Source organism: Gossypium raimondii, chromosome 9 (assembly GCF_025698545.1).
Source record: "Gossypium raimondii isolate GPD5lz chromosome 9, ASM2569854v1, whole genome shotgun sequence".
NCBI classification, from domain to species: Eukaryota; Viridiplantae; Streptophyta; class Magnoliopsida; order Malvales; family Malvaceae; genus Gossypium; species Gossypium raimondii.
This window is the reverse complement of record NC_068573.1, coordinates 48033096-48059720: the sequence shown is the minus strand read 5'-3', so window position 1 is coordinate 48059720 and position 26625 is coordinate 48033096. Positions and strand designations below refer to the sequence as shown.

The 26625-nt window shown below is 33.1% G+C and overlaps 3 protein-coding genes, 1 long non-coding RNA gene and 1 pseudogene across 4 annotated transcripts; all 5 read left to right on the top strand.

Annotated features, from left to right (window-relative positions):
* Nucleotides 1-3425: 3425 nt before the first annotated feature.
* Nucleotides 3426-11532, top strand: LOC105800590 (TNF receptor-associated factor homolog 1a). Its single transcript, XM_012631796.2, has 13 exons — nt 3426-3593; nt 4192-4415; nt 5411-5522; nt 5764-5852; nt 5956-6024; nt 6100-6229; nt 6732-6890; nt 6985-7333; nt 7701-7813; nt 8741-8888; nt 9150-9622; nt 9705-9909; nt 9999-11532. The coding sequence occupies exons 2-13, from the start codon at nt 4238-4240 to the stop codon at nt 11334-11336; spliced, it is 3363 nt and encodes a 1120-aa protein (XP_012487250.1). The 5' UTR covers nt 3426-3593; nt 4192-4237; the 3' UTR covers nt 11337-11532.
* Nucleotides 11533-12417: 885 nt separating this feature from the next.
* On the top strand, nt 12418-15837 carry LOC128032490 (uncharacterized). Its single transcript, XR_008188716.1, has 2 exons — nt 12418-12914; nt 15034-15837. It is a non-coding gene; the product is annotated as an uncharacterized LOC128032490 (long non-coding RNA).
* A 4456-nt stretch (nt 15838-20293) lies between these two features.
* Nucleotides 20294-22500, top strand: LOC105800589 (pentatricopeptide repeat-containing protein At3g22470, mitochondrial). Its single transcript, XM_012631795.2, has one exon. It carries the CDS (start codon nt 20363-20365, stop codon nt 22277-22279), a length of 1917 nt encoding a protein of 638 aa, XP_012487249.1. The 5' UTR covers nt 20294-20362; the 3' UTR covers nt 22280-22500.
* Nucleotides 22501-23181: 681 nt separating this feature from the next.
* Nucleotides 23182-23999, top strand: LOC128032722 (transcription termination factor MTERF9, chloroplastic-like; annotated as a pseudogene).
* Nucleotides 24000-24011: 12 nt separating this feature from the next.
* LOC128032723 (uncharacterized) lies at nt 24012-26343 on the top strand. Its single transcript, XM_052621438.1, has 2 exons — nt 24012-24241; nt 25764-26343. Exons 1-2 carry the CDS (start codon nt 24026-24028, stop codon nt 25854-25856), a joined length of 309 nt encoding a protein of 102 aa, XP_052477398.1. The 5' UTR covers nt 24012-24025; the 3' UTR covers nt 25857-26343.
* Nucleotides 26344-26625: the final 282 nt, after the last annotated feature.

Here is a 26625-nt window from a genome sequence, read left to right as displayed (position 1 = left end):
ATTTTAATAACATCCCTAAACTATCAATGTTACATCAATTAGGCTCTTCAATTATTAAAACTATTAAATGATACATTAAATCTTACGTGACAAAATTTAAAATGAAAATTTAAAGAAAGGTAAAATGTTACTCCATAACTTTTAAAAATAAAAACTAAAAATAAAGTAAAATAGAAAAAAATGGTGTTCAATAAAGCTTCTATAAAAGCTTCAGAAATCTCAAAATTTGATATAACCTCAATAGTTTGAAGATGTAATTAAAATGCTTTAAAATATGAGGATCAATTTAAAATGAAAGTCATAATTTAGGGATGTTGTTGCAATTAACTCAGAAAAATAAATTATAGAAAAGTAGATCTCACAACTAACCCTAGATATATATTTGTAAGTAAATAGTAAATACAATCTCCTTATTTATACATTTTTTGGCCAAAAATCCTTTTTCTTTAATTTGTTTTCTCTTTTTACCCTTCAAAATATTTTTATATTTTTTATTTTATGATTTTGTTTCTCACCCTGTTTAATTTATTTTTAATAAATAAAAAGTTTAGAAATATTTTAGGGGATCGAGCCTGCCACCCCTAGCTTCGTCACTCGATGATATTCGTATAATTTTTGACCTCTCAATTTAGATTTTGTTAAACATTTTGATTACACATAAATAGTTTTTTTATAATTAATTTTGTTAGACGTTTCAATCCAATACAAGTACTCAAAGCAATAAAAATATATAAATAACAATGGGGAATAAAATCGTAAAACCATGAGAATAAATATATGTTTTCATTTTATAAAGTTTAATATTATTATAAACATTTACGTATTTATATTGTATTTGGTATTATATTTTAGTTTTTATTTGTATAATATGTGAGGTTGTGCTGTCCTCTGTATATTCTTCGGTAAAATATCTGTTAAAAGTTTATATTTTATATTTGTATTTTAATAAATAAAAATTAGATTTTTATGCTTATGATTTGAAATTTCAATTCAATAATTAATATTTTTATTTTCTTAATTTCTATTCAATAACATAGGAATCCTTAATACACTTAGATGATGATTAATTCTTTATTAGATAATTGGTCAAGATTAAGATCAATGATGAAATTCATCCAGTGATCGCTTCATTGAGAGAAATGTAATTGGACGTTCAACCAATTCGGAAAAGTAATTGCACTCTAGTATTTGGTTCCTCCTCTAAGGGTGTGACATTGTATGCTAGGGACCATCAAACAATGGTTGTTTCACACTTACGAGTGTATATTCTTTGGCTTTGGATATGAGTGCATTTGTCCCTAGATCAAACTCACAACTGTAGAAATATATTTGGAAGTCTAGAGTACTTCCTAAATTGAAAATATTCCTTTGGAAATGTGGGTTTAAGGCCGTTCCCACAAAATCTTTCACTCGGCCAAGACACTTCCAGTTGGAGGATTTATGTTTGTTATGTTTTAGCTCTCAATAAAATGTACAACATCTATTCAATGATTGCTAAACTACATGTAGCTTTTAGCGTTACATCCACACTACTGCCCAAGTCTCCTCCATTTCTGGTACTGAGTGGAAGGATTAGCTCATTGCAAATCTTTCATCGAAACTGTGGGCAATCAAATCGAAAATCCCTTGAAATATACTGTTTACTTTCACCTTATGGAAGGTATGGCTTACTTGCAATGCTCTAGTCATTGGTCATGCCCACCCTAAAGAGCACTTCTTGGATAGGGTGATATTAGCGACTGGAGAATTCTTTGCCTTTTCTCCACGAGTGAATAAGAGAGATTTGCCTTCTTTTATTTCAGTTACTTGGAAGTTGGAATCTGCCCCCAATAAACTAGTATAAGCTTAACATCGATGGCCTACTTAACACTTGTTAATAAATATGTCAAATTGTCAGTATTTGACGAAAGTTATTAAAAATAATGATATCACGTACCATTTCACAAATATTATTAAATTAAATTAAATTATCAAGCAAACACCTTCAAATATGGATAATCTTTTAATCAACCCACGTCTATCCAATATCAAGTTTATACGACCATTAGATCAAAGCTTTATCAAGGAGAAAAATAAAATGATTTATCCAATCGGCCCACATTTATCTAAGATCAAGTTTAGACAATCATTAGATCAAAGCTTTATCAAGGAGAAAAATAAAATGATTTATCCAATCGACCCACATTTATCTAAGATCAAGTTTAGACGATCATTAGATCAAAGCTTTATTGAGAAGAATAATAAAATGATTTATCCAAATATTATAACTTAAAATTTCATAAATAAAATTTCTTTTATTTATTCCATTTTTCAGGGTCTTATTTCTTTCTATCTTTTTTTTTGGGGGGTTGTAAAGAAAAAATCCAAATCTTATTTCAACTTGAAATTTGAGTGTACAATTGTACTAGAACCATTAAATGGTTAAAATATGTTCAAAGTCTTTGTATTATTTATACATTTGAAATTTAATTATTCTACTTTTATGTTCAAAGTCGTTAAATGGTTAAAATATATTAGTTTCTTTGCTTTTCAATAACTTTGTTAAATTCCTTCTATTAAATCCGTCGTCATTTTTCAATAATTGTTATTACTTACATTTTTAAATCTAATGGGATAAAACTTGTTTGTCGATTAAATCCTAATAACTTTTAAAGCGAACAATATTGATCCAAGATCAAATCTAAATGATCCTTAGATCAATCTCAAATAATTTAAAGAAAGCGACTATCCAAACCCATTTTGGATATAAGTCTTGATAACCCTTAAAGTAGAATTCATTAATTTGAGGTCAAACCTCGAAAACTATTGAATACATATCAAATTAAATTCTCAAAGTAAACATCTCCAAGTCTCAATGGCCTTTGAAACTACATGTTTCCATCCAAGATTAAATCTAGACAACATTTGGATTAAAACTACATCAAAGAAAAGAATCAATTAATTTATCTAAAGATTGTAATTCTTAATTTCATAAATAAAAATTCTTTTATTTGTTCCAATTTTTCTAGGTCTTATTTCGGCTCAGGATTTGAGTGTACAATTGTACTAGAACTTTTAAATGATTAAAATCTATTCAAGTTTCTATATTCTTTGTACATATAAATTTTGATTAATTTACTTTTAGTCTTTCTCTTTTCAATAACACCAACTTTTTTTTGTTAAATTTATTGCTCACTTGTAGCCATTTTATTAAATACATTGATTACATGTAACAAAAATGTTTGTAATCTGACTTACGTTTTCAAACCTAAAAACTAATACAAAGAGTATACTAATTTGAAGTATATTTTAAATATAGGGACTAAATGTCAAACTTTGCTAAAGTACAGATAGTAGTGACATATTTTGACCTTCCAAAATATACGAATAAATAGTAAATTGAAAAAAATTTTGAATTTACAGAATTTTATTATAAAAAAGAAAATTAAAATTTTGCTGGGTTTTCTTGTTCCTCTTTTGCTGCTTCCCCTTTTTCTCCTTTGTCTCTCTTTCTTTCTCTCTCTAGAATCTCAAGAGAGCTGCCAAAGCCCCCATTTGAAACCCAAAAAAATAAAGGAAAAAAAATACCCTCCGTTGACTCTTTTTATTTTCAGGTTCGTTATCTCCATTCGATCTATGCTATGTAGTCAGAGTCTTATTGATTTTTCTTTAATTAATTAGGCCCTTTATTATTATTATTATTATTATTATTATTATTATTATTATTTCAAATTTGTTTTGTTAGGGTTTGATTTTAATCTAGGTTTTAAATCTAGTGATCGTTATTATCTATTTAGGGGTTTAACTTGGATTTCGATTCCTGCTATTGGGTTTTAATTCGATATTTTGTTAATTTGGGTGTTATGTGAGTTGTGTCATAAGTTTCTGTTTGATTCTTTTTTAAGGTAGAGTTTTGATTTTATTAATGTTTTCTGATGAAGATTTTATTGTATTTTAATGGTCGTTTTTTTTCTCCGTTTTGAGTGGTTGTAGTAGCTGAATTCGACTAATTAAATTAATGATTATCTTTGAAAGCTTGTATGGTTTTTGGGTGATAATGTTTGTAATTTTATTCGTAAAGGACCGTGGAAGTTTTTATGTAATTGTAGTTCTACTATTGGGTATTGGATTCTGTGCTGAAAATGTATATGCATATGCCCATATGGCAATGGTGTGTCAGTGGTTTCTTAACTTGGTTTTTCTGTTGTGTAGCAAGGGGAGCTGAAAGCGTGTATGAGAAGGAGTTTGAAGCGTGAAGATGGCCGGCATTGCAAGTGAGGACTGTGGTGTAGGAAGGTATGCTGAAGGGATTTCAAGCGGGCAGCATTGCCAAACAGGGGAAGCGTTGGCTGAATGGCAGTCTTCTGAGCAGGTAGAAAATGGAACACCTTCAACCTCGCTGCTTTACTGGGACTCTGATGATGGCAATGATGGTGGTATGCCTTTAGATCCCTTTCATTTTTGGTTGAGTGCTCTTTGTTCTTTTAAACTTGTTTTGTTATGCTGTTTGTTTATTGACAACCATTACAAAGTTGATCCGAGCTTTAGGGTGAATTTTTCCATTATAATGTCCAAGACAATGAGTGATCAAAAACATGTAGTGGCAAGATAAGACAATTGGCTTGCATTCAATTTTAGTGAGTCTATTGTGTTGTTGCTGTTTGACCTTTGTAATGTGATTGATGGTCTCTGATGTCTAGAAATTACTTAAAATCGTAGTTATAACTGATTGCATTTTGGAATGCAACTGAGGGGTCTCTGATGTCTAGAAATTACTTATAATCATAGTTATAATTGACTGCATTTTGGAATGCGACTGAGTGGTCTCTGATGTCTAGAAATTACTTATAATCGTAGTTAGTATTGTTGGACTAAGTTATTGAAGCATGTTAAGTGGAGCCACAGTTTTCTGGAGATTAATTTTAGCATAGATGGTTTCGACTTGTTTATTGTTGTTTTCCTATCTATCTCATTGATGGATGGTAGATTATAGAACACAAGTGTTGAATAGGCTAACTTGCTAATAGACGGTGTTTGTTCTAAACTATTTGAGTGCAAATTAATCTGGTTACGGAATACTTATCAAGAAGTTTTCTCAACCGGTACTTTTTTTTATTGCCATTTTAAGTCTGAACTGTTTGGAATATATTTTTGTTATTCTTCCCTTTTTTATGATAATAACTTTTTAAAGAGTTTACTTCTTTTAATGGGAGGTGAATTATGTAGGTTGCTAATAGATGATACTTGTTTTGAACCATCTGAGTGTACTAAAAGCAGAAATTAAGCTGGCTAGGGAATACTTGTTAAGACGTTTTCTCAACCACTTCTTTTTTGATATTGCCATTTTAAGTATGAAGAGTTTGGAATATGTTTTTGCTATTCTTCCTATTTTTATGATAAAACTTAATAAACTGAATTTACTTATTTATAGGGCCAAAACCTTCTGAATTATATGGGAAGTATACATGGAAGATTGAGAAATTTTCGCAGATAAACAAAAGAGAACTTCGCAGTAATGCGTTTGAAGTCGGTGGCTACAAGTGGTATGGGCTTATATGTTATTGGCTATTAATTTCTTCTTTGCTTTTTCAAATTCATAATTTGTCATTCTGGAATTCCTGTTCTTTCATGTCATTGTGGAATTACATTTGGATATATTTGTTTGTAGAAAATAATAGATCTTTTAAATTTCATAGTTCATATTCTTGGAGGAAAAGACACACATGGCTTTGTATCAGGGGAAATTCCTTAGTTTTGACTTCAGCTATTTGCCATGGTTGATAGGTACATTTTAATTTATCCACAAGGCTGTGATGTCTGCAATCATCTCTCATTGTTTCTCTGTGTTGCTAATCATGACAAACTTCTTCCAGGTTTGATATTTGTCAGATGTCAGTGAATCTTATATTTGATATATTATCATTCCTGTAATATGTTATTGAAATTATGTGGTCCATCGCTATATTCCTGAGACAGGTTGGAGTCATTTTGCACAGTTTACAATAGCTGTTGTGAATAAAGATCCAAAGAAATCAAAATATTCAGGTTGGTTGGCTCAGATATAGTTTAAGTAGGGATAACAGAGATTATGATCTCTGAATAACTTGCTGTGGATTGCAGATACTTTACATCGATTCTGGAAGAAAGAGCATGACTGGGGGTGGAAAAAGTTTATGGAGCTCTCAAAAGTTTATGATGGATTTATAGAATCTGACACACTAATAATAAAAGCTCAAGTTCAAGTTATCAGGTATTCAGTAATTTATTGATAAACAAACCTCTGCATGTGGCGTTTCATTCAATTCTTAGATAAGTACTCCTTCATGCTGATCTTCATTATTTTATTGCATAGCCTTTGTAGATAAGTAAGTACTTCCAATTTCCTTCTGCTGTTTACGAGTAGCAACTTAAATGTAGAATTTGAATGTCATTCTTCGTGCTTATCAACACAACTTTTTTGCAATCCCAGTTTTCAGAAAGTATAAGACTCGGGTGAAACTTTTGGTTGATAATTGTTTTACTCTGCCATTGTATTATATCTTTGACGAAGAAGCTGGCTTAGTAATCGGTCAGTATAGTTTAAGAAGGTTCCTTGCATGGAGTTGTTTCCTCATTCTGAAAATATAGCCTTGGTATGTTGCTGCCAAGTTGATTTCTGGTGTTAACTTGTGTACATCTGATTTAGTGTTTCTTCCTTTTAATATTTTTTCCATATGGATGAGCAAATTAAATATTTCATTTTGAATCTGTAGGGAGAAAGCAGACCGGCCTTTTCGTTGCCTTGATTGTCAGTATAGAAGAGAACTTGTTAGGGTATATTTGACAAATGTAGAGCAAATTTGTCGTCGTTTTTTGGATGATAGACGAAGCAATCTAGGGAAGTTCATAGAAGACAAAGCTAAGTGGTCAAGGTAAATGATTTTATGTTTGGTGATTTTGTTTGGTCATCACATTTATCCTTTTGTTGCCTTTTTCTCTCAATCTATTTGTTTGAAATTGTTGCAGTTTTTGTACTTTCTGGTCGGGGATTGACCAAAATTCCAGGCGCCGAATGTCCAGGGAGAAAAAAGATATGATTTTGAAAGTAGTTGTGAAGCACTTTTTTATAGAGAAGGAAGTTACATCTACTTTGGTAATGGATTCACTCTATAGTGGGTTGAAGGCTCTCGAAGGACAGGGCAAGGGCAAGAAAGCAAAGTCAAAATTATTGGATACTGAAGAAATGCCAGCTCCGATTGTTCATGTGGAGAAAGATATGTTTGTATTAGTGGATGATGTGCTGCTACTTTTAGAAAGGGCTGCTTTGGAACCATTACCTCCGAAAGATGAGAAAGGTCCTCAGAACCGAACAAAGGTAAGTTTCTGAATATTGATGGTAGGTTATAATGAGTGAACATTCGGTTCAAACTAATATAGAGTAGTTTGTAATCCCATTTTTGAAATTTCTTAACAAGAGAAAAATATTTAGTACAATTCTCTACTTCTCTTTCAAATGCATGAATTCTCCGTGGTGTTTATCTCTTCTCTGAAAGCTACTGCATTGTTCCGACATGCTTTTCTGAGAAAGACAATTCCAACCCTGGGCCATTTATTATTGTTTTTTACAACAACAAAGAATAGAACCTTTACTCTCAACATGAATTTGTGTGTATATATATATATATATTTAAAATGGTGTTTCAGCTTTTTCCTTGCTCAGCAAAGCTTTTCATTTAGTGTAGGATGGGAATTCTGGAGATGATTTCAACAAGGATTCAATTGAGCGTGATGAAAGGCATCTTACAGAATTGGGTCGCAGGACAGTAGAAATATTTGTTCTTGCTCATATATTCAGGTTCCATACTTTTTAACAAAAAATAGCTTGTTGATATTTTCCATTACTTATATGTAAATACTGTTAACGGTATTATATGTCCTTGTGTTTTTATGCAAGTATAAATATAGGACTCATGACTAATAATTTTGTGTTTGTCCAATCAAGTATGGTTTCAAGGGAGCATGTAGCATTAACCATTAAATAGGTTGCTCCATGGAAATCAGGAAGGAAAGGGGAATGTAGGTTGTTATTATGTGTGAATTTTCTTTCAAAGTACCTTAACATTTTTCTTGCGCCGACAGTTTAAAAAAAACATATGGAGGGTAACTATTTGATAAGAGTTGCTATGTAACTTAAATTGTTCACTGACTCCTGCATTTTGCTAGACATTTTCTTCTGTTTTAAAAATGCAAATTTTAATTGATTTTTTTTTTCTTTTATGACGAATTTGTTTAGTTTTGAGAAGTTACTCCACTTGTCCATAGAATTTTCTTATTGCTGACTGTAAATGTATTTGCTTTCCCTTCAAAATTTAGTTTAGCATGCAGTTTCCTTGCAAAATCAATTTACCTTTTTCCTTAATTGTGACTTGGGATCGTGCACTTTGTTAACAAGGCATGCCTATATCTTCTTATCCGAAGTTGTGATTGCACAAGCACACTATGTCTTGTATAGGTCAATGTCTTAGTAAACTTAAGTTCTCAGTGACACATGGGACATTATCTTATTTTCTGGTGGATTATGTGGACATAATTAGGTTGTAATGCAGTTAGTCGTGGCTTTGGATTCGTTTAAATACACATTTTTGGTCAGCTTGTTGGAATAAACCATATTCTTAATTTTCAGTAGTGTTCCAAACTTCTATGCTGCAAATCTCCCTAGGATAGTAATGAATGATATTTCCTTATTTGCATCTATATGCTCTAATTTTTTGTTTATATTCAGCAACAAGATAGAAGTTGCCTACCAGGAAGCTGTTGCTTTGCAGAGGCAAGAAGAACTCATTCGTGAAGAAGCTGCATGGCTGGCTGAAAGTGAGCAGAAGACTAAACGAGGAGCATCTGAAAAGGAGAAAAAAGCAAAGAAAAAACAGGTATAACCCTTTGTTTTGGGCATGTTAGGCCTTCTAAATATTAGAATGAACACTCTCCTTGGGCCACCCGAGTGCAAGAAAATGAAGTAAGGTTTGCATTTTCCGAAATTTCTTTCATGGTGTTTACCAGAAAGATCCCCTAATTTAGTTTTTGGAAGCAATTTCAAGTATATCTGCTTTACTTCCGTGTTGAAAGAATTAAGTGAGTAGATGGCACAGACTTTTTTCCTCCTGAATGCGACATATTTTCTCCTTTTGTAGGCTAAGCAAAAGCGGAATAATCGTAAAAGCAAAGATAAAGGGAGGGAGAAGGTTATTGTAGCAGTAGAGGAGAAGCAACCAGAAAGCCACCTGGATCATGTAAAGGAAGTCCCTATAATGGTGGAGTTGCAGCATGTGCCTGAAAAGCCTGATGTGCTGGGTGATGTTTCTGATGTTTCTGACTCGGTGGACGGTGCCACTGAAGTTCTTCAGCCCGATTCAGAAGACAGAGATGCTAGTCCTGTCAACTGGGATACAGATACATCGGAAATTCATCCTCCCACAGAAGCCAGTAGTAGTGGCATAAATGGTCTATCATGTGTACGGAATGGAGTAGCCGATAGAAGGAGCACATTTATAATGGATGATAGTTCATCAACGTGTTCAACAGATTCAGTACGATCAGTGGTAATGAATGGGCACTACAAAGGGAACTCATTTTCAAACAACCAAAATAAAAGATCACCAAACCGGTAAAGTGTTGCTTAGGTTTCTTCCATGTGTCTGGATGCGAAGACAATGTATTTTATCTCATACGGCTCTTCAATTTTGTAGAGGAAAGGACCAGCGAAGGAACACATCAACCGATGGCAGTGGTTGGACTGTCGAAACTAATAGTCGGCCTTCTTGTCCTAGACTAGATGCGGGGGAGAGCAATGATGTTTCTGAAAGTAGCAAGGCTGGTGAATCCGATTCTGTAGCTACTGTTTCCTCCTTGCCGGATCAGACAAAGTGGGTTGAGCTGGATTCTGTTAAAAAGGTTCCATCTCATTAAGCTCTTAATTTTTTCTGTTTTCATTTGTTACTTCTACAGTTGCATATGATTGTTATATCTTCTCAATGTAATAGGAAGAAGTTGATTTAGAAAGACCTAAAGAGAAGACGGCTGCTATGCCATCCTCTCCTAGTGGCCTTCCGAGAAATCTGTCACCTACTGTGCAGTTCAAGTCAGAGTACAGGAGTGCTGGCAATTTGGATTCTATGCCAGTTAGGAAGGCAACGACAAACAGCTTGCAACAGAGTGATCAACCTGCATCTTCAAGTACATCATTTCAAATGGCCGGTATATCAAAATCCGAGATTCAGAAGGCTGCAGCTCCAAAACCAACCGAAAAACTAATGGCCTCACAAGTACCTGTCATGTCAAGGCCCTCAAGTGCTCCTCTAGTTCCTGGTCCTAGGCCAACAACTCTTGTTTCTACGGTTCAAACTACTCCTTTTCTTGCTCGTTCAGTTAGTGCAGCTGGCCGTTTAGGTCCTGACCCGTCACCAGCTACTAGTTATGTTCCTCAGTCCTACAGAAATGCAATAATGGGTAACCATGTTTCTTCTAGCTCAGCTGGTTTCACTGATCCCAACTCCCGTAGCTCAGGAGTGAATTCGCTGCCAGCATACTCACAACCACCTGCCTTGGTATCTGCACCGGTTTATATACCCCATAGCCCCGATAGGATAGAGCCAAATTCTGTCCAGTCGGGCTTTCCATTTGGCATGGTAACTAGAGATACCTTGCCAAGTGCACCTCAATGGTTGGAGAGTTCTCGAAGGGATGGAAGTAGAAGTACGCACTCTGATCCTTCATTGCTTAGTGAGATCCAAAATCTTGACCTGTACAAGTCCGAACGTAATGCAACCCAGGAACACGTCTTTGCTGAGCTTCCAGCATGTACATCTGGATATCATTCCCAAGGTGTATTGGCAGATGAGTTTCCGCACCTTGATATAATCAACGACTTGCTTGATGAAGAAAACAATGTTGGGAGAGCAGTTAGGGTAGGAACAGGGTTCCGTTCTCTTGGCAACTGTTCACATTTATTTCACCGGCAATTTTCTTTTCCTTCCAATTTGGGCATGTCGGGTGAGATGGGATCCTCGAATGGTGCATGCAGGTTTGACCGAGCACGCAGTTTCCATGATGATGGATTCCGACAAGGTTACAGTACTTCCTCGGACAACCATTTCGATACCCCGAGGGAATTTATTCCACATGCTAACCCCCTACCTTACGCCAATGGACAAATTGATGGATTGGTCCCAACCCAGTGGCTAACGCCTTCTTCTGATCCATCTTTACTCGGGATGAGGAATACAGATGTTGACAGTTACCCATACTACAACCAAGATTATTCTAATCTGGCATGCGGCATCAATGGCTATACAGTATTCCGACCTTCCAATGGATACTGAAAAAAGGTAACCGAAGGCCAAGTTCGTGCACGAATTCAGTTGTTACTTATTCGATCCGATAATGTATTTGAGGAAAATTTATTGGGTCTTAGGTTTGGAGTGAGTTTGTAATCTTTTCTTTTAAGGAACACATTTAGTAAAGAGTGTTTACGTTCTATGCATCAATCATTTATAGCTTTATTACAGCTTTGTTCTATTTCTTTTAGCATCTTTGTTAAAATTTGAGGCGGTTTTTGGCTTGCCATGATCCAAACCATAAATCTCTAAGAAATAATGATCGATCAACGGTCAACACAGCTTACCCCCCCCCCCCGGGTCGTAATATATTTATATTTATGACAAAAAAAATAATTATATTTAAAATATAAGAAACTAGACATTTATGTATTAAAAAATTGATATAAAATTAAATTTCGCTTTGGATGAAATGGTAGAGTTAGAGACATACTTTGCAAAAGTTGTGAATTTAATTTTATATTTTTATTTGATTAATTTTTGTCTTTGTATTTTTCGAATTGGGCAATTTTAATCCCGATCCTCGGTTAAATTCAAATACTAATCTCCACTAAAATCATTCTAAGTTTTTATACTTTTAGAATTTTGAAATTTTAACAAATAATAATCGTTAATCCATAACTGAATTTTTAGTAAGTAATATATGAAAATAATAAGTTGACATGACGTTACACATGGGATAATATGTTTGACATATTAAAATTTGAAAATATCGAAATCCACAACTTTTATAAAATAGAGACACTAATAACATAAATTCAAATTTCTAACATGTATACAAATGTTTTTAGATCTTCCACAAAAATATAAAAGCTACCATCAAAATGATAATTTTTTACTTTTTTTTAAAAATATTTATTTTTTAAAATTTACAATTCTTAAATTAAATCTCCATTCATAAGTGACACGACCTCTTAAAATTACTATAACGGTCACTTTTTCCCATTTTCAATATACGGAAAAAAGTTAAAAAGTCTTCACGTGAGGCGCAAGAAAAGGCAGGCAAGCCAACTGGTAAACAAAATCTCCTTATATATATACACAGGACAACGCACCCAACGCCATAAACCCTAGATTTCTCTTCTTATCTTCTTCAAACCCCTAAACCCTTTTGAAATCCACTTCAAATGTCTAAGCTCTTTTTTATTTCTTTTCTCTCTGTTGAAGAATTTTGCATTCAGATCCAGTTCCTTTGTTTGGACAGAGTAATCACGGTCGATTTTCTCTTAATCTATGTTTGAATTATTCTCTCTTTTTTAAACAGATTTTGTTGAATCAACCGTGTTACTCTGTCTAATCAGATGTATTGGATCATCAACCTTCGATTCATTTAGCCATGAAAATGATGAAGTAAAGGGCGATCTATTTTCCTCCACCAATATCCAGAGATAAGCAAATTGCCGGAAACCGGTACTCTTGCAATCGGCAACAAAAAAATCAAAATGAAAAAGCGATGTGATGTGACGTTTTTCTTTCCTTTTTGTTGTTTCTAGATCTTGATTGCTGCAAAAATGGTGAAACACGTGGGCCTTTGGTCAGCGCCCACTGCTTTCCAGCTTTCAGGTAATCACTTTTAAATATTCTTATTCGATATTGAGTAGAAAGTAGAAACTAGAAAAAAAAAAGTGTAAAAAATCAATTTCGATAAATAATTTCTATTAAAATTTAACGATTATCTTTTAAAAACATTAACGATTATTAATAAAAAATTGATAAAAAAACTTAAATTAATATATATGAGCAATAATAATAAAAAGTTGAATGGGAGGACAATAAAAAAACTGAGAATTAATTTTTTATTATAATATTTTTTTATAACTTTAACTTATCTAGACTATTAATATTTTTGTTACTAAGTCGATGTTACCGATCTTTTTATATTTAGAATTAATTCTATAAAAAATATAGATATCCAATGGTGCTTCTCCACGTCTCAAATCCGTGACCTATATGAACATAAAAGGTTAAATGGCAACCATTGGTACCATTTGGACACGCATTCCTGTCAAAACATCGTTTAATAAGGGTATTATCTTTTTGAATGCCGTTGTAAAACAACTGATCTTTTAAGATTTTGTCCCAATAAAAGCTAAAAGACATATAATGAAAAAAAATAACTATAAATATTGAATATAAATAATAAAATAGATATAAAATATTAAAAATATATGGATAATTATAAATAGCTAAACATGTTACATCATATATATATTACAATAAAAGTAGTATGGATGTTTTTATATTAGAAATCAGTTGTATTTTTTTTCTTATTTAAAACATGAATAAGGATAAATTAGTGTCTATATTTTAGATGAAAGAGTAACTTATCATTCTGTTCAAATTTTAATCTAATTATATCTTTAAAAATTGATCTTTGTAGTCAACATAATGTACATGCAGAGGCGATTCTAGGGGGGCTGGCATGGGCCCCGGCCCCCCTAAAATGAAAAATTGTTATTTAGGCTCTCTAAATATTTTTAAAATTTTAAATTAGTAAAGATAAAATTACACTTTAGCCCCCTCTAAAATTATAAAAATTCGATTTAATTATTTAAACTTTATAAAGATATAGACTATAAAAATTTAAAATTTCATTCGGCCCCCCTAAAAAATTGTTCTAGCTTCGCCCCTATGTACACGTGACATGCCACATGTCACTATTTAGTTATTTTATCTATCTATCAATTTTTAAGAGTAGAAATGAATGAATTCATTATCAGAAATGACCAATTTGTTCTTTGATTTAATATATAGTAATTAATTTGTTCCTTTATTTAACTAAAAGGAAAAATCATAATATAGGATATAATAAATAATTATATATCAAAATTGTGTTCATAAATAAAATAAAATATAAAGATATATTTTACAATAGTAAAAATTAATTATTAATAAAAATAAAATAACATCCCTGAGGCATGTAATTTTAGAAAATTTGATTTTATAATGTTGGAGACGGTAAATATATGCGTTTTGTTGTCGTTTGTAGGGGTGTTTAGTCGGTTAACCAACCCGAAATAACATTAACCGAATTAACCGACCTTTCAAAATTTTTAACCGTTAACCAAACTGAAATTTTTTCAAAAAATTTAACCAAACCGAAATTTTTTCGGTTAATTCGGTCGGTTAACCGAATTAACCGAAAATTATATGTTTTTTTATTTTTGGTTAAAAATTAACTGAATTACCTAAATTACCTGAATTATATGTTTTTTTTTTTATTTTTAGACTTTTGTTTTAGTTTTAGTTTTGGTTTTAGAATTTTATTTTTATTTATTAAATTATTTGTAATTTTTATGATTGGGTAATTGGGTTGGGTTGGATAATTGGGTTTGGATTGGGTTTAGGTGAATCGTGGGCCTATTTATATATTATAATTTTATTTATTAATTTTTTCGGTTAAACCGAAAAAATTCGGTTAATCTACCGATTTCGAACCGAATTAACCGTTAATCAAAAAATCAAAAAATAATTAACAGACTCCCGACCGAAAAAATTCGGTTAACCAACCGACTAACCGAATTCGGTCGATTAACTGAATTTTTTCGGTTTTACCCGAATTTTGCAGACCCCTAGTCGTTTGTGGATATAAAACTGGTTGTACTAGTGTAATTTTAGTGTGTTTTCTGTTATTAATTGCTCTTTTGTTTAAGTTTGTTAATGCTATATTTCGATGCTTTAGGGAAATTTGAAATAAGGAAATTACTAAAACCGTGCAAATTGGGAGATGTAACCCCTGACACTTACAGGTTGAAAGTCACTGCCCAAAGCTCGCATTTCTAAGCTCATTGCCTTCAGACAATCCCCTTTCGTCGTTGAATTGTTGACCTCAAAACTTATTTCTTTAATATCATGTAGAAAATCTAGGTTTTTACTTAAATATATTTTTAAAAAAAATTAAATATCTAAATAAGTTGTCAGCTAGATTAATTACCGAAATGGTACGTTTTCTTTAATCGCGCCTATCTGACAAGCGCAAATGAATTTTTTTATATTAAAAAATATATTTTTTTGTTTAAATAAAATATTACTTTTTTATTTTTTTAAAAAATATTTAAATATATATACAGATAAAAATACGGTCAACGGGTTAAATACAGGTAAAAAACGGGTCGTGCCTGTCAGATAGGCGCGACTAATCGAGCCTGTCAGACAGGCGCGACTAATCAAGCCTGACAGGTAGGCGCGAATGGTCTGTTGTTGCTGCATGCATGCCCCTTGCCCCGCTCCATCTACTAGCAGTTGTTGCTGTATCATGCTGTTGTTGTCCCTTCAATGGGAAAAAATTGTAAATGGGAGACCTTATAAGCATGGTCCCCGAAACCCCATCCACCGGAGGAGAGAAAAAAAAGAGAGAAAGGAGAAGAAGAAGAAAGAAAGGAAAAAGTAATGTATTATTTTAGTAAATAATTTTGTTTATAATTTAAAGAGTTTAATTAAGATATTGTGATTTTTTTTGTTATTAATTATAAATTATTTATGTTTAGTGTTTATAGTTTTGGATTAATATTTTGTATGAATGTAATTTTTTTTGCTTTTTATAATTATTTTAAAATTAATTTGTTAGTAATTTAGGATTATGTTATAAATTTTGTGTTTGTAATTATTTTAAAATTAATTTATTAGTAATTTAGGATTAAGTTATAAATTGTTGTGTTTAGTTTAGTATTTGGTGAGTTTAACATATAAGTTTATAAAAATTAAAAATCATTTCATTTTGAAAATGAATTTGGACTAATGATGTTTAAGCTCATTTAATATTTTTAAGTTACTGTTAAATATTGGTATGTTAATAATTGTTTTAACTCATTTAATTTTTTTATATCAACTTGGATATCAAATTGTCCAAGTTTAATCATAACGCTCTTTTTATAAATTTATATACTTTAAAATTATTTTTATAAAAAATGATTATAGAAATATTGAAGAATATAAATCAATTATTAACAAACCAATACTTAACAACAACGTAAAAAATTAAAAATTGATAATAATACATTAATAGTATCAATTAAAAGCGTTCACCAAAACTCATAATTAAGATTATTATTTTGAGTAATGGGAGTAGAGTTTTGGCTGTGTGAAAAAATATGAGATATGAATATTTTTATTTACAATAACAAGTAGGATATGAATCTTCAAATTCCATTTAATGCACTTTTAAGGTTGACTATAAGTATGAATTAAGATATTGACAAATGCTTTTATTAAAATTATTTAAAATTTTAATTAAAAATTTAACACCCACAAATATCAATGTTCAAAGTTAAATGCATGTACATTAATTTATTTTATACATGAACATATTGTTGGCATAAGTAATTTAAGGGAGAAAAATCATTATCAACCTTGACAGATTGTGTAAACATTTTTCAATCTATATTAGTTATGTGTTTTGTGATTTTTAGTAATGTATTTTAAAAAATAATTTTATGGTTATTTTGTTTGTAATTTATGATTAGGTTATAAAAATTGTTAGTGTTTAGTTTAGTGTTTTGTGATTTTTAATGTAATTTTTATATAATGTAATTTTATTTTATTTTTATTTATTTAACAATTTTATTGATTTATTAAAATGTTGATTAAATTTGTTGTTATATAATTTTATAGGTTGTTTGAAATAAACTACTCGGTATGTATCTATTTCTATTTTTATTTTTTAATTGTATGTTTTATGTTTAGATAGTTTATATTAATTTTAATTATATTATTATTGTGATCTAACATAAATTTTTTATTGTAGGTAAATTATGAGAAATTATTAGATATTTACCGTGTTTTGTTTCTGAAATTTGAAATAATTTATTGTATTTTTGAAACAAGTTAAATGAATTCATTTTTTAATTGCGATTTGCAAGAAATTGGTTCTTTAATTAATAATAATAATAATCACATATCAAGTACTATTAATGAGATGGTAATAAAATTTTTATTTGATACTCATGTTATTTGCTGAATTAAATTATATTGTATTAAATATTTTGCTAATTTAATAATGTCAGGGTCCGTACCGCGTATTGAGGGGCCATGTTAATAGTGTAGGGTTTCTGCCAGATGAACGCCTAATACCATACTTAGAGTTAGCCAGGTTCAGATCAGCGGCATTGATTCGGACTTTTGATCTGCGATACGACTTGATTTTCGCTTTAGTCGAGCGGTGGCGTTCGGAGACCCACACATTTCATTTGCTGTGCGGGGAGTGTACCATCGACGGAAATGCGATCACGGGCGTAAGTTCAATCTCTAGGCCGGCTACCATTTGCTATGAATTACTTGGACACTCGCCAAGTGAGAGGAAATTTACTAGTTTGAGATTTTCATGGCTAAAGGTCAATTTTGAGCATTTACCGATTACTGCCAATGAATAGGAGGTGATGCAGGTAGTTCGAGCTTACATTATGCACCTTATAGGGAGTGTACTCATGCTGGATGCAAACGGCAGTACGGTCCACTTGATGTACTTACCCCTATTATCCAATTTGCAAAACACCCGTTCATACAGTTGGGGGTCCACAGTTTTAGCCATGCTGTATCGCGAACTTTGTCGGACGACAGATCCTTCTGCGATGGACATAGGCGGATGCCTCATACTGCTGCAGTCGTGGGCACTTTACCGGATGCCATTCTTGGCATCCATTAGTCACCAATCATATATATTTCCACTCGTTGATAGGTGATGAATTTTTACTCGTTATAAGAATTACTTGACTTTTTTTCAGATTATATTGTTCTAACAATTTGTTTTCGTAGATTGGGTACTAATCCGGGTATCGGGAGGTCATACACGGTTTCGATATACCGTCTAATGATTGAGAATCATGTTGGAGAGGGGGTAAGTTTTTCCAATATAAACTTAATTTTATTATTTTATCTCACTCGACCCGCATTAATATAACAATGTTATTAACTGTGCAGTTCATTTGGATGCCGTATTTTGTTCCAAAAATTATGGCGGTTATTCCCTCATCTTCCCACGTCCACTCAAACCTATGGTGCATTAGCGCACCCGTTATCAATTTTCAGGTAGTGGAGTGGTATCATGGCGATCGAGTACTTCGGCAGTTCGGTTGCCTACAGTATATCCTAACACTGCCAGTACGATTAGGAGAGATCCATGGGATGGGCAGGAGGGGGAGGTATGGAAATGATTGGGGAGAAGTGCATGAAGGATATATTACGATGTGGAACAACCGATTTGGGAGGGTACCTCAGATGGATCGTGCTTTGGATCTGCAACCCTCGTTAGAGTACATACAGTGGTACTGTGAGATAGGAAAACCATTTTTGTTTGGTGGGCGGTCGATGGTAGTCCCTCCGCATACGACACGAATTGGGCAACCCCTTCCAGATCTGCATCATGCACCAGAACAAGAGCCAGAGCTGGAGCCGGAGGCAGGGACAGAACTACATTCTAGGGATAGTTCTTATCATCCAGATTTTGGGGGCGATGACTATTTCTCGGGCTCGTCAGGCCATAGATATTATTCAGAGTTTGATATCTTCAGCCCATTACCACCTCAGTACTCCAGTCATCCTAGCTCATATCCACCTCAGTACTCCGCTCTTTCCAGCCCGTATCCACCGCCGTACTCCACTCCTCCCGGCTCAAGTTCATCGATGGCATTTGAGACATATGATTTTTCATCTATGTTTCGCACACCCCTACATACGGATGACGAGAACGTCGATCACTGTAATCGTACGCAACGTGAACATCGAGCTCTACAAAAACATACCCCTAAAACCACACCATCAAACCATCAATTTTAAGGGGTTTTGTAATATAAATAACTTCATATTTATGTAATGAATATAGCTGGTTGACTATCCACATACGATATCGGAACCACCATACACGGCTCTTGAACTCCATCTTCTTCACCTAATGGAGTGGGATCTTCAGTTGCCTCCACACCAGCTAACTCAGCAAATAACTGAATCAGTGCATTTTGGTTGCTCCGAGTCCCACAATAAAGAGCGACCATTGTCTCCATGTCTTCACCGTCTACAAGTTCCATTTCGGTAAATTTTATTGGATCCGTCGAAACTGGAAATTTGTAAAAAAGTTTTGATATCCTTCTCCCACAACGTCTATAAAATTTTTCACTAATTTTTTCCTTCATATCATCAAACGAGATATTTCTATTAAATCTTATTGCTACTTGTTTGTGACATTCAAATATACATCCCACGATTGTTGTCAAGATTTTTCCATCGAAATAAACGCATACAAAAAACTGATTCTCCATCTTCAATACTAGATTTGTTAAAAAAATTTCAAAATTCTTAAAACAGTTTCAAAATGCAAAAGAATTACATAAAATTTTTAATGCAAAATTTTTCATTCAGAAGCTAACAAAATTAATAACCTAACAAAATAACTTTCAAATAAGAAAATTACTAACAAGACTCTACATTCTATTTAAAAAGAAATAAACCAAAATACCTTATCATTCTTCTTATTTTCCTTTTTTTTTCTTCTCCTTATCTTCCTATTTCCGTTCTGCTAAATTTTGTGTTTGTTCCTCTGCTAAATTTTATGTCTGTACTTATTTGATTTTCGGGAGTATATATAGGAGAAAAAATAAGCAGTAGTGGGCACCACCATTCGCGCCTCTGAGTTAGGCACAACTAGTCGCGGCTGTCAGATAGGCTCAACTAGTCGCGCCTATGAAATAGCCGTAACCTGTATTTCGTATCTATACCTGGGTTATATACTGATCCAGAAAAAAATTAATAATATTTTATTAAACGAAAAAATAAATAAAATATTTTAATAAAAAAAATTGATTCGAGCCTGTCAGATAAGCGCGATTAAAGAAAACGTACTATTTCGTTAATTAATTTAGTTGACAAGCTATTTAAGTATTTAATTTTTTTTAATATATTTAGGTAAAAAACCCGGAAAATCTTCAATAAACCTTCATTTGTTTTTTTTTTGAAACAAAAGATCCTTTTGTTTTTTGTTTTTTCATGTCTCATATCACTGAAGAGGGCAACATCTTCAGACAATGCAGCTCATAGAAAGACTACCTAAAACCCCCAATGTCTCTCTTCTCACTCAAAACGCATCTCAAATTTCTTCACCCAATGCGAAAAAGATCCCTCTTTTAGTTCACAACGATTTCGAGTTTCACATTAGGCATCAATGTAAATCAGGTAAAATCAACCTCAACGATGCTTTGGGTTACTTTGACAAGTTAATAAAGGTTAAGCCCTTTCCGTCTACTGATACTTTTAATCATGTATTGGGTTCTGTTTTAAAGCTTAGTCGTGACTCTAATGTGATATCATTGTATAGGAAGTTGAATTATGAGGGAATTAAGCCAAATTTATGTACTTTGAACATTTTGTTGAGTTCTTATTATCATTTGAGGCGTATGGACTTTGGGTTTTGTGTTTTGGGTGATATCTTTAGGAGGGGTTTTGAGCCTGATTACGCTACTCTTGGGAGATTGTTGAAAGGTTTGTGTGTCGAAGGGAAGGGTTTCGAAGCAGTTCAAGTGTTTGCTAAAATGCGTGAAAGAGGGTTTCAAGGTGATGTTTTTACATATGGGATCCTTATTTATGGCCTCTGTAGTATCGGTGAATCTTGTCCTGCTCTTAATTTGTTTAGGAAGATGGCTAAGAGGAATTGTGAGGGGTATTTGCGTATATATGGTACAACCATTGGATCACTTTACAAAGATAAGTTGGTTGATGAGGGACTCAATTTATTCTTTGAAATGGTTTCCAAAGGGATCACTCCTGATGTTGTTGTTTATAGTTCTTTGGTTAGTGGATTGTGTAGTTTAGGTAGGTTAAAGGAAGCTGTGAAATTTTTCGATGAAATGATTGGTCGAGGGATCGCTGCCGATTTGGTCATGTACAACCTGTTAATTCATGGTTTTAGTCGAGAGGGAATGTGGAAAGAAGCCATAAGAATTTTCGATAGGATGGTCGGAGAAGGAATATCTCCGGACGAAATAACTTTCACAACCTTGATTAGTTGTTTGTGCAAAAAGGGGATGGTGGTAAAAGCTCATGAAATGTTTGCATTCATGAGGCAAAAAGAGATGAAGCCAACCTTGTTTACTTATAATTCACTCATGGATGGATTATGTAGGGCAGGTCAGTTAGATGAGGCAGCTAAGCTTTTCAGGTCAATACCGGATCAAGGTTACGAGGTCAATGTTATAAGCTACAATATTATGATTAATGGCTATTGCAAGAGTCAGAAGATCGATGAAGGTTTCCAGCTTTTTCGGGACATGCAGTTTCAGGGTTGTAAACCGAATGCTAGAACCTACAACACACTTATACAAGCACTTTGCCGAGTAGGGAGGGTGAGGACGGCAAAAAAGATGTTCGATGAGATGTATGTTTGTGGTAGTCAATCTCCGACATCATTCACATATACTATAATGCTGGATGGACTCTGCAAAAATGGTCATGTCGATGAAGCAATAGCTCTTTTTCGTTCCCTCGAAGGTACCAAATATGAATCAAGCATTGAGCTATACAGTATACTTATTTATGGAATGTGCAGAACAGGAAGAATGGAAGAAGCAAGGAATATGTTCAATGAAATGTCACGAAAAGGGTTTGTCCCCGACGTTGTAACATATAACATATTGATCGATGGTCTTTGCAAGAAAGGGATGATACTCGAGGCCAATAAATTGATCGTAGAAATGGAAGAAAAAGGTTGCTTACCTAATTCCATTTCCTTTAACATCATCATTCAAGGTTTTCTTCGAGAAAATAACATCCCCGAAGCCATGAATCTTCTCAAAGAAATGCGTAGGAGGAATTTCGCACCAAATGAAGCTGTCACTTCATTGTTACTAAACCTTGCTGTGGAGGATTCGCAATGTCGTGCGACCCTAGAGTCACTTCCAGTTCCGGATGCTCTTAAACCGGAAAATTTTCTGGGTAAAAGTCTGTAGAATGTAAAGCCAAAGCGATCCTCAAGGTTAATAATCAAGATGTGCCAGCCCTATAACATCTGTACAACTGGCTACCTTCTTGAAACAATTAGAAGGATGGGAGTTTGACCGGTTTATGTGTGTATTATTTACCGATTTAAAGTTTGGAAATATAAATGGTAATAAGAATTATATAAGAAGACATACTTATCTTATAGTATTAATTTTGCAGTTTTGTCCAATGGAGAGTATACTGTTTACTTCAAGCAGCCACTACTATAAAAAAGTATAATTTTTATATATAATTTTTTGTTGTGACTGAAATATTATTGGTTTATTTTACAGAAATTGACTTTTAAAAAGAAAGCATAAATTGATTTTTAGAAACTATTTTGGAAAAAATTGTAAATTTTAGTAGAATTAGTTTTATTCAAGAAAAATATTTTAATATTGGGTTATTTTTGAAAATTTTGGCTTTTTTCTTTTACGTTTTCAAAATTAAGAATTCAATCTCTATACTTTTATTTCATGAAATTTAGTCACCCTACTTTTCAAATTTTAAAATTTAAGTCTAACTTTAACAGTATTAAATTTTGTTAAATTTGTTGCTCTGACATTTTAAAATAAAATACACACTTAGTGGTCATATAATTAAAAAATAACTTTATAATTAACTTGAATTTAACCAAAAAAAAAAAGTTAACAGTGGTAACAATAACGCTTAAATTTTGACAGAATAAAATTATGGAGTAAATTCCTAAATAGACTTGTGGCACATTTTAACCTTGTTAATATATTACTTCATGTTGATTTGTTTGTGTGGAATTCAAGTTTTTTACTTTGGTAGAACAGAAACCACTCTCCAGAGCAGGTGATTCCATTCTTCTTATTCACTATTATTATTGCCTTAATTTCAGTTCCCAATGTTTCGTTTTCTCCCTAAAACAATCCTCCATGGGAGACCCAATGAGTTCAAAGCTTTCAAAACCTACAATCTTTTATACATTTTTCGAAACAACCCATCATTTTCATTCTCTCTCAAATCCATCTCAACTATTGCAAATCAACAATCGTTTACAGTCTCTTACCTCATAAAAAATGTGGGTTATCCCCATAATCCGCCATTTCAGCCTCCAAATACGTCAACTTCAAAACCCTGAATAAACCCGATTCCGTCATCGCCTTGTTGAAGAACCATGGATTCTCGAAAACCCAAATCGCAACCCTCATTAAGAGGCGGCCTTGTGTGCTTGCATCTGATGTTGAGAAAACCCTTTTGCCCAAAATCACTTTTTTAAACTCCAAAGGCATTTCAAGCTCTTATCTTGCCAAGTGTTTATCTAAATGTCCATCCCCTCTTATACTTAGCTTAGAGAATAGAATTATTCCTTCTTTTAACTTCCTTTGCGATCTACTTCAGTCCAATACCGATATCCTTGGTGTTCTAAATTTGTTTCCTCGTATGCTTTTGTATGATTTCGATTCTTACATTTTGCCTGATAGTAATGTTTTGAGACAAAATGGAGTGGCTGAGCTTAACATAGTTAAAGGATTTCGTCGGGTTCCTAAGACATTCTTTTATACTCCAATTCAATTCAAAGAGATTGTAGAGAAAGTAAAGCAAATGGGGTTCAGTCCTGAGAGGTTTACTTTTATTTTAGCTGTTACTGTTTTGGGTTCAATGAGCAAATCCACTTGGAAGACAAAGTTTGATGTTTATAAGAGGAGGAAGAGATTTTAGATGCTTTTAAGAATCATCCCTTAGTAATGGCAGCTTCTGAGGGTAGAATTAAAGCATTGATGGATTTCCTTGTGAATGTAATGGGATTCAAGGCTTCATTTGTTGCTAAGCAACCCTATTTGCTAGGATTGAGCTTGGAGAAGAGAATTGTTCCAAGGGGTTTGTTTGTTAAAGATCTTATATCAAAGGGTATACTTGCGAAAGTATCGGGGTTGACGACATTGTTTGCAAGTTCAGAGAAGGTGTTCCTTCAGAGATTTGTGTATTGTTATGAAGAAAAAGCTTCTGAGCTGTTAAAACTGTATAATGAAAAATTGAACCTTGCTGCTGGGGAAAAGCTTAAGACACCAAAATTATAGAATATATGTTGAGATATTTTCTTTATCAGTATTCTTCTCTGTCATAACTTAGATTAGTTGGTTGCTTACTCGAGATTAGAGATAGGAAGGCATAATTACGGATTCCATAGAAGCTGTTGCTTAATATGTCTGTTAGCCATCAAACATGGCTGTTGAAGCTTTAGAAAGAACAATTGAATCTTTCATGTTAATCTTTTCCATTTTCAAGTGCAACAATGAAATGTGTGTTCATTTGAATACCTTTGGTTTCTTTTATGCTATTCTAATAAACGATATAGGTCTTTCTTAGTTATATTCCTTTAATTTTCTGCTAATTCGTGGTCATATTTATCATCTACCATAACCAGTTTCTCTTTGAAGCTTGACAACAGTAATGGCATAATAGTGCTTTGTACAAATTTTGTCAATCATTGTGTTGCACTTTGATGATAATGCCTTATTTGCAACATTTTAGTACAAGTACATGAACAAATTTATGGGATCGGTAGGGTTCCTATGAGGATGTTGTTGGTAACACTTTTGTTCAGTGTTTGTTCTTCATTTTCGGAAATTGGTCGGCCATGAACACCTCTAGATCCAACATTGCATACAACAAACAAAAGAGATCCTTTTTTTTTTCTTTTAATGAGCAAATGATAGCTCTATTTATGATCAAATCAAATAGGTTTGAGGTCTGACCTCACTCGATTTCGGATTAATTGAGATCCGATGTGATTTCTGGATACCAAAGTCTGAAGTTTTAGACAAAAGAAGTCATCTTGAATTAGAGTGCTAATAAGAGCTTGTAGTATACTAGCAATGGAACTTTGTTCATTTTTTAAAAGGAAAAACACCCACAAGCCTATGTATGTTTTTCAAGTCTTGATAAAGTTTTTAAATTTCATAAACTAAAGTAAGAAAATAGAACAGAACACAGGAAGCCTCCTTTTGTTCATTAAATTTGGCCAAACAATAAGCAATTTACCACATTTCTGACTCCCCAGTCTTGTTCTTCATAACTTGTGGTCTCTTGTTCTTCCTCCTCTTCTTATTGCATTTCATGCAGGTGAAAAATGTGAGTTCTAAAATTCAAATCTTTATCCCTGAGTGTTAGACTTTGTAGTACAAGATATCCCCTTTTTGTTTCTTTGTTTGATCTAAACTTCGACTTTGATTCTTTTCTAGTTTTTCGAAAATGAGTGTTTTGGTTCTGGTTTCATTTTGAAGTGTCTAAACTTTTTGTTTTGTACTTGGTATAGAGATGAACTTGTGATGATTTATGTTGATTGAATCAAAATGAATTTACTAATATTCTAATATGGATGATCCAATTGATATGTCTAGTTCAATGGAAGTGGAAGTTACAAACATTTGTATGAACAAGGAATCAGATTGTGTAATAATTTACTCGAATGGTGTTTCGCAGGATTCAAATAATGAAGCATTTTTCAGTTATCATAATGCCATGCAGTCATGTGAATGGAGTTGTGGAGCTTCAAGGAACCAAAGAAGGAACTGAAGCTAAATAACATTAGGTGAAAGGATGCACCACTGAAAACATGATTGAAAATCTGAAGAGCATGGCATGTTAAACGCCAATCTTGAGGCCAGCCTACTTGAAGCAAAGAGTGATAATCGAGAATATCGAAGCACATATCCTACCTTGCTGCAGTAAATGTTCAAATGAAGCACACTGTTCCACAGCCATTTGCCCTTGCAATTCAAAACTGTGCTTCACGCAGAACTTCTCCCCCTCTGGCTGAAGCTGATATCGTAATTGGTGTGAACAGATCCTCTTAACCCAAATGGTGCACATAATCGAAATACGACAAAGCAGAATCAGGTGATCTTCTTTAAACTCCATGATCCATAACCGCATAGTAATGAAGTGTTCTTGAGCCAATGCAATTGCATAAGACATAGGCCTTCATCAACTTTTATGTCTGTTAGAAGTATAAATTAATGAGAACCATATCAATTGATAATATTAGCAAACTTTTATTCCACTGGAATCTTGATTTGTTTTGACATCATTTTTGGGTAGTTGCCATTAACATTGCTCCTATGAAACACAAATCTTGTCTGATTTAGTTGCTTTTTGTACTTCTACTCTAAACTAGTGGAGAGACACTAAGCTCTGGAGGCCGAGAAAACCCAAAGTGAAACTACTCTTTGTGAGACAAACGTCCACACTGATTCAGACACATTGGTTTCTCGTTTTAGTTTCCGGTGAGTCCTCTGATTTAAAAGGAGAAAAGGAGATTTAGTCTCATATGTTTTAGTTTGTT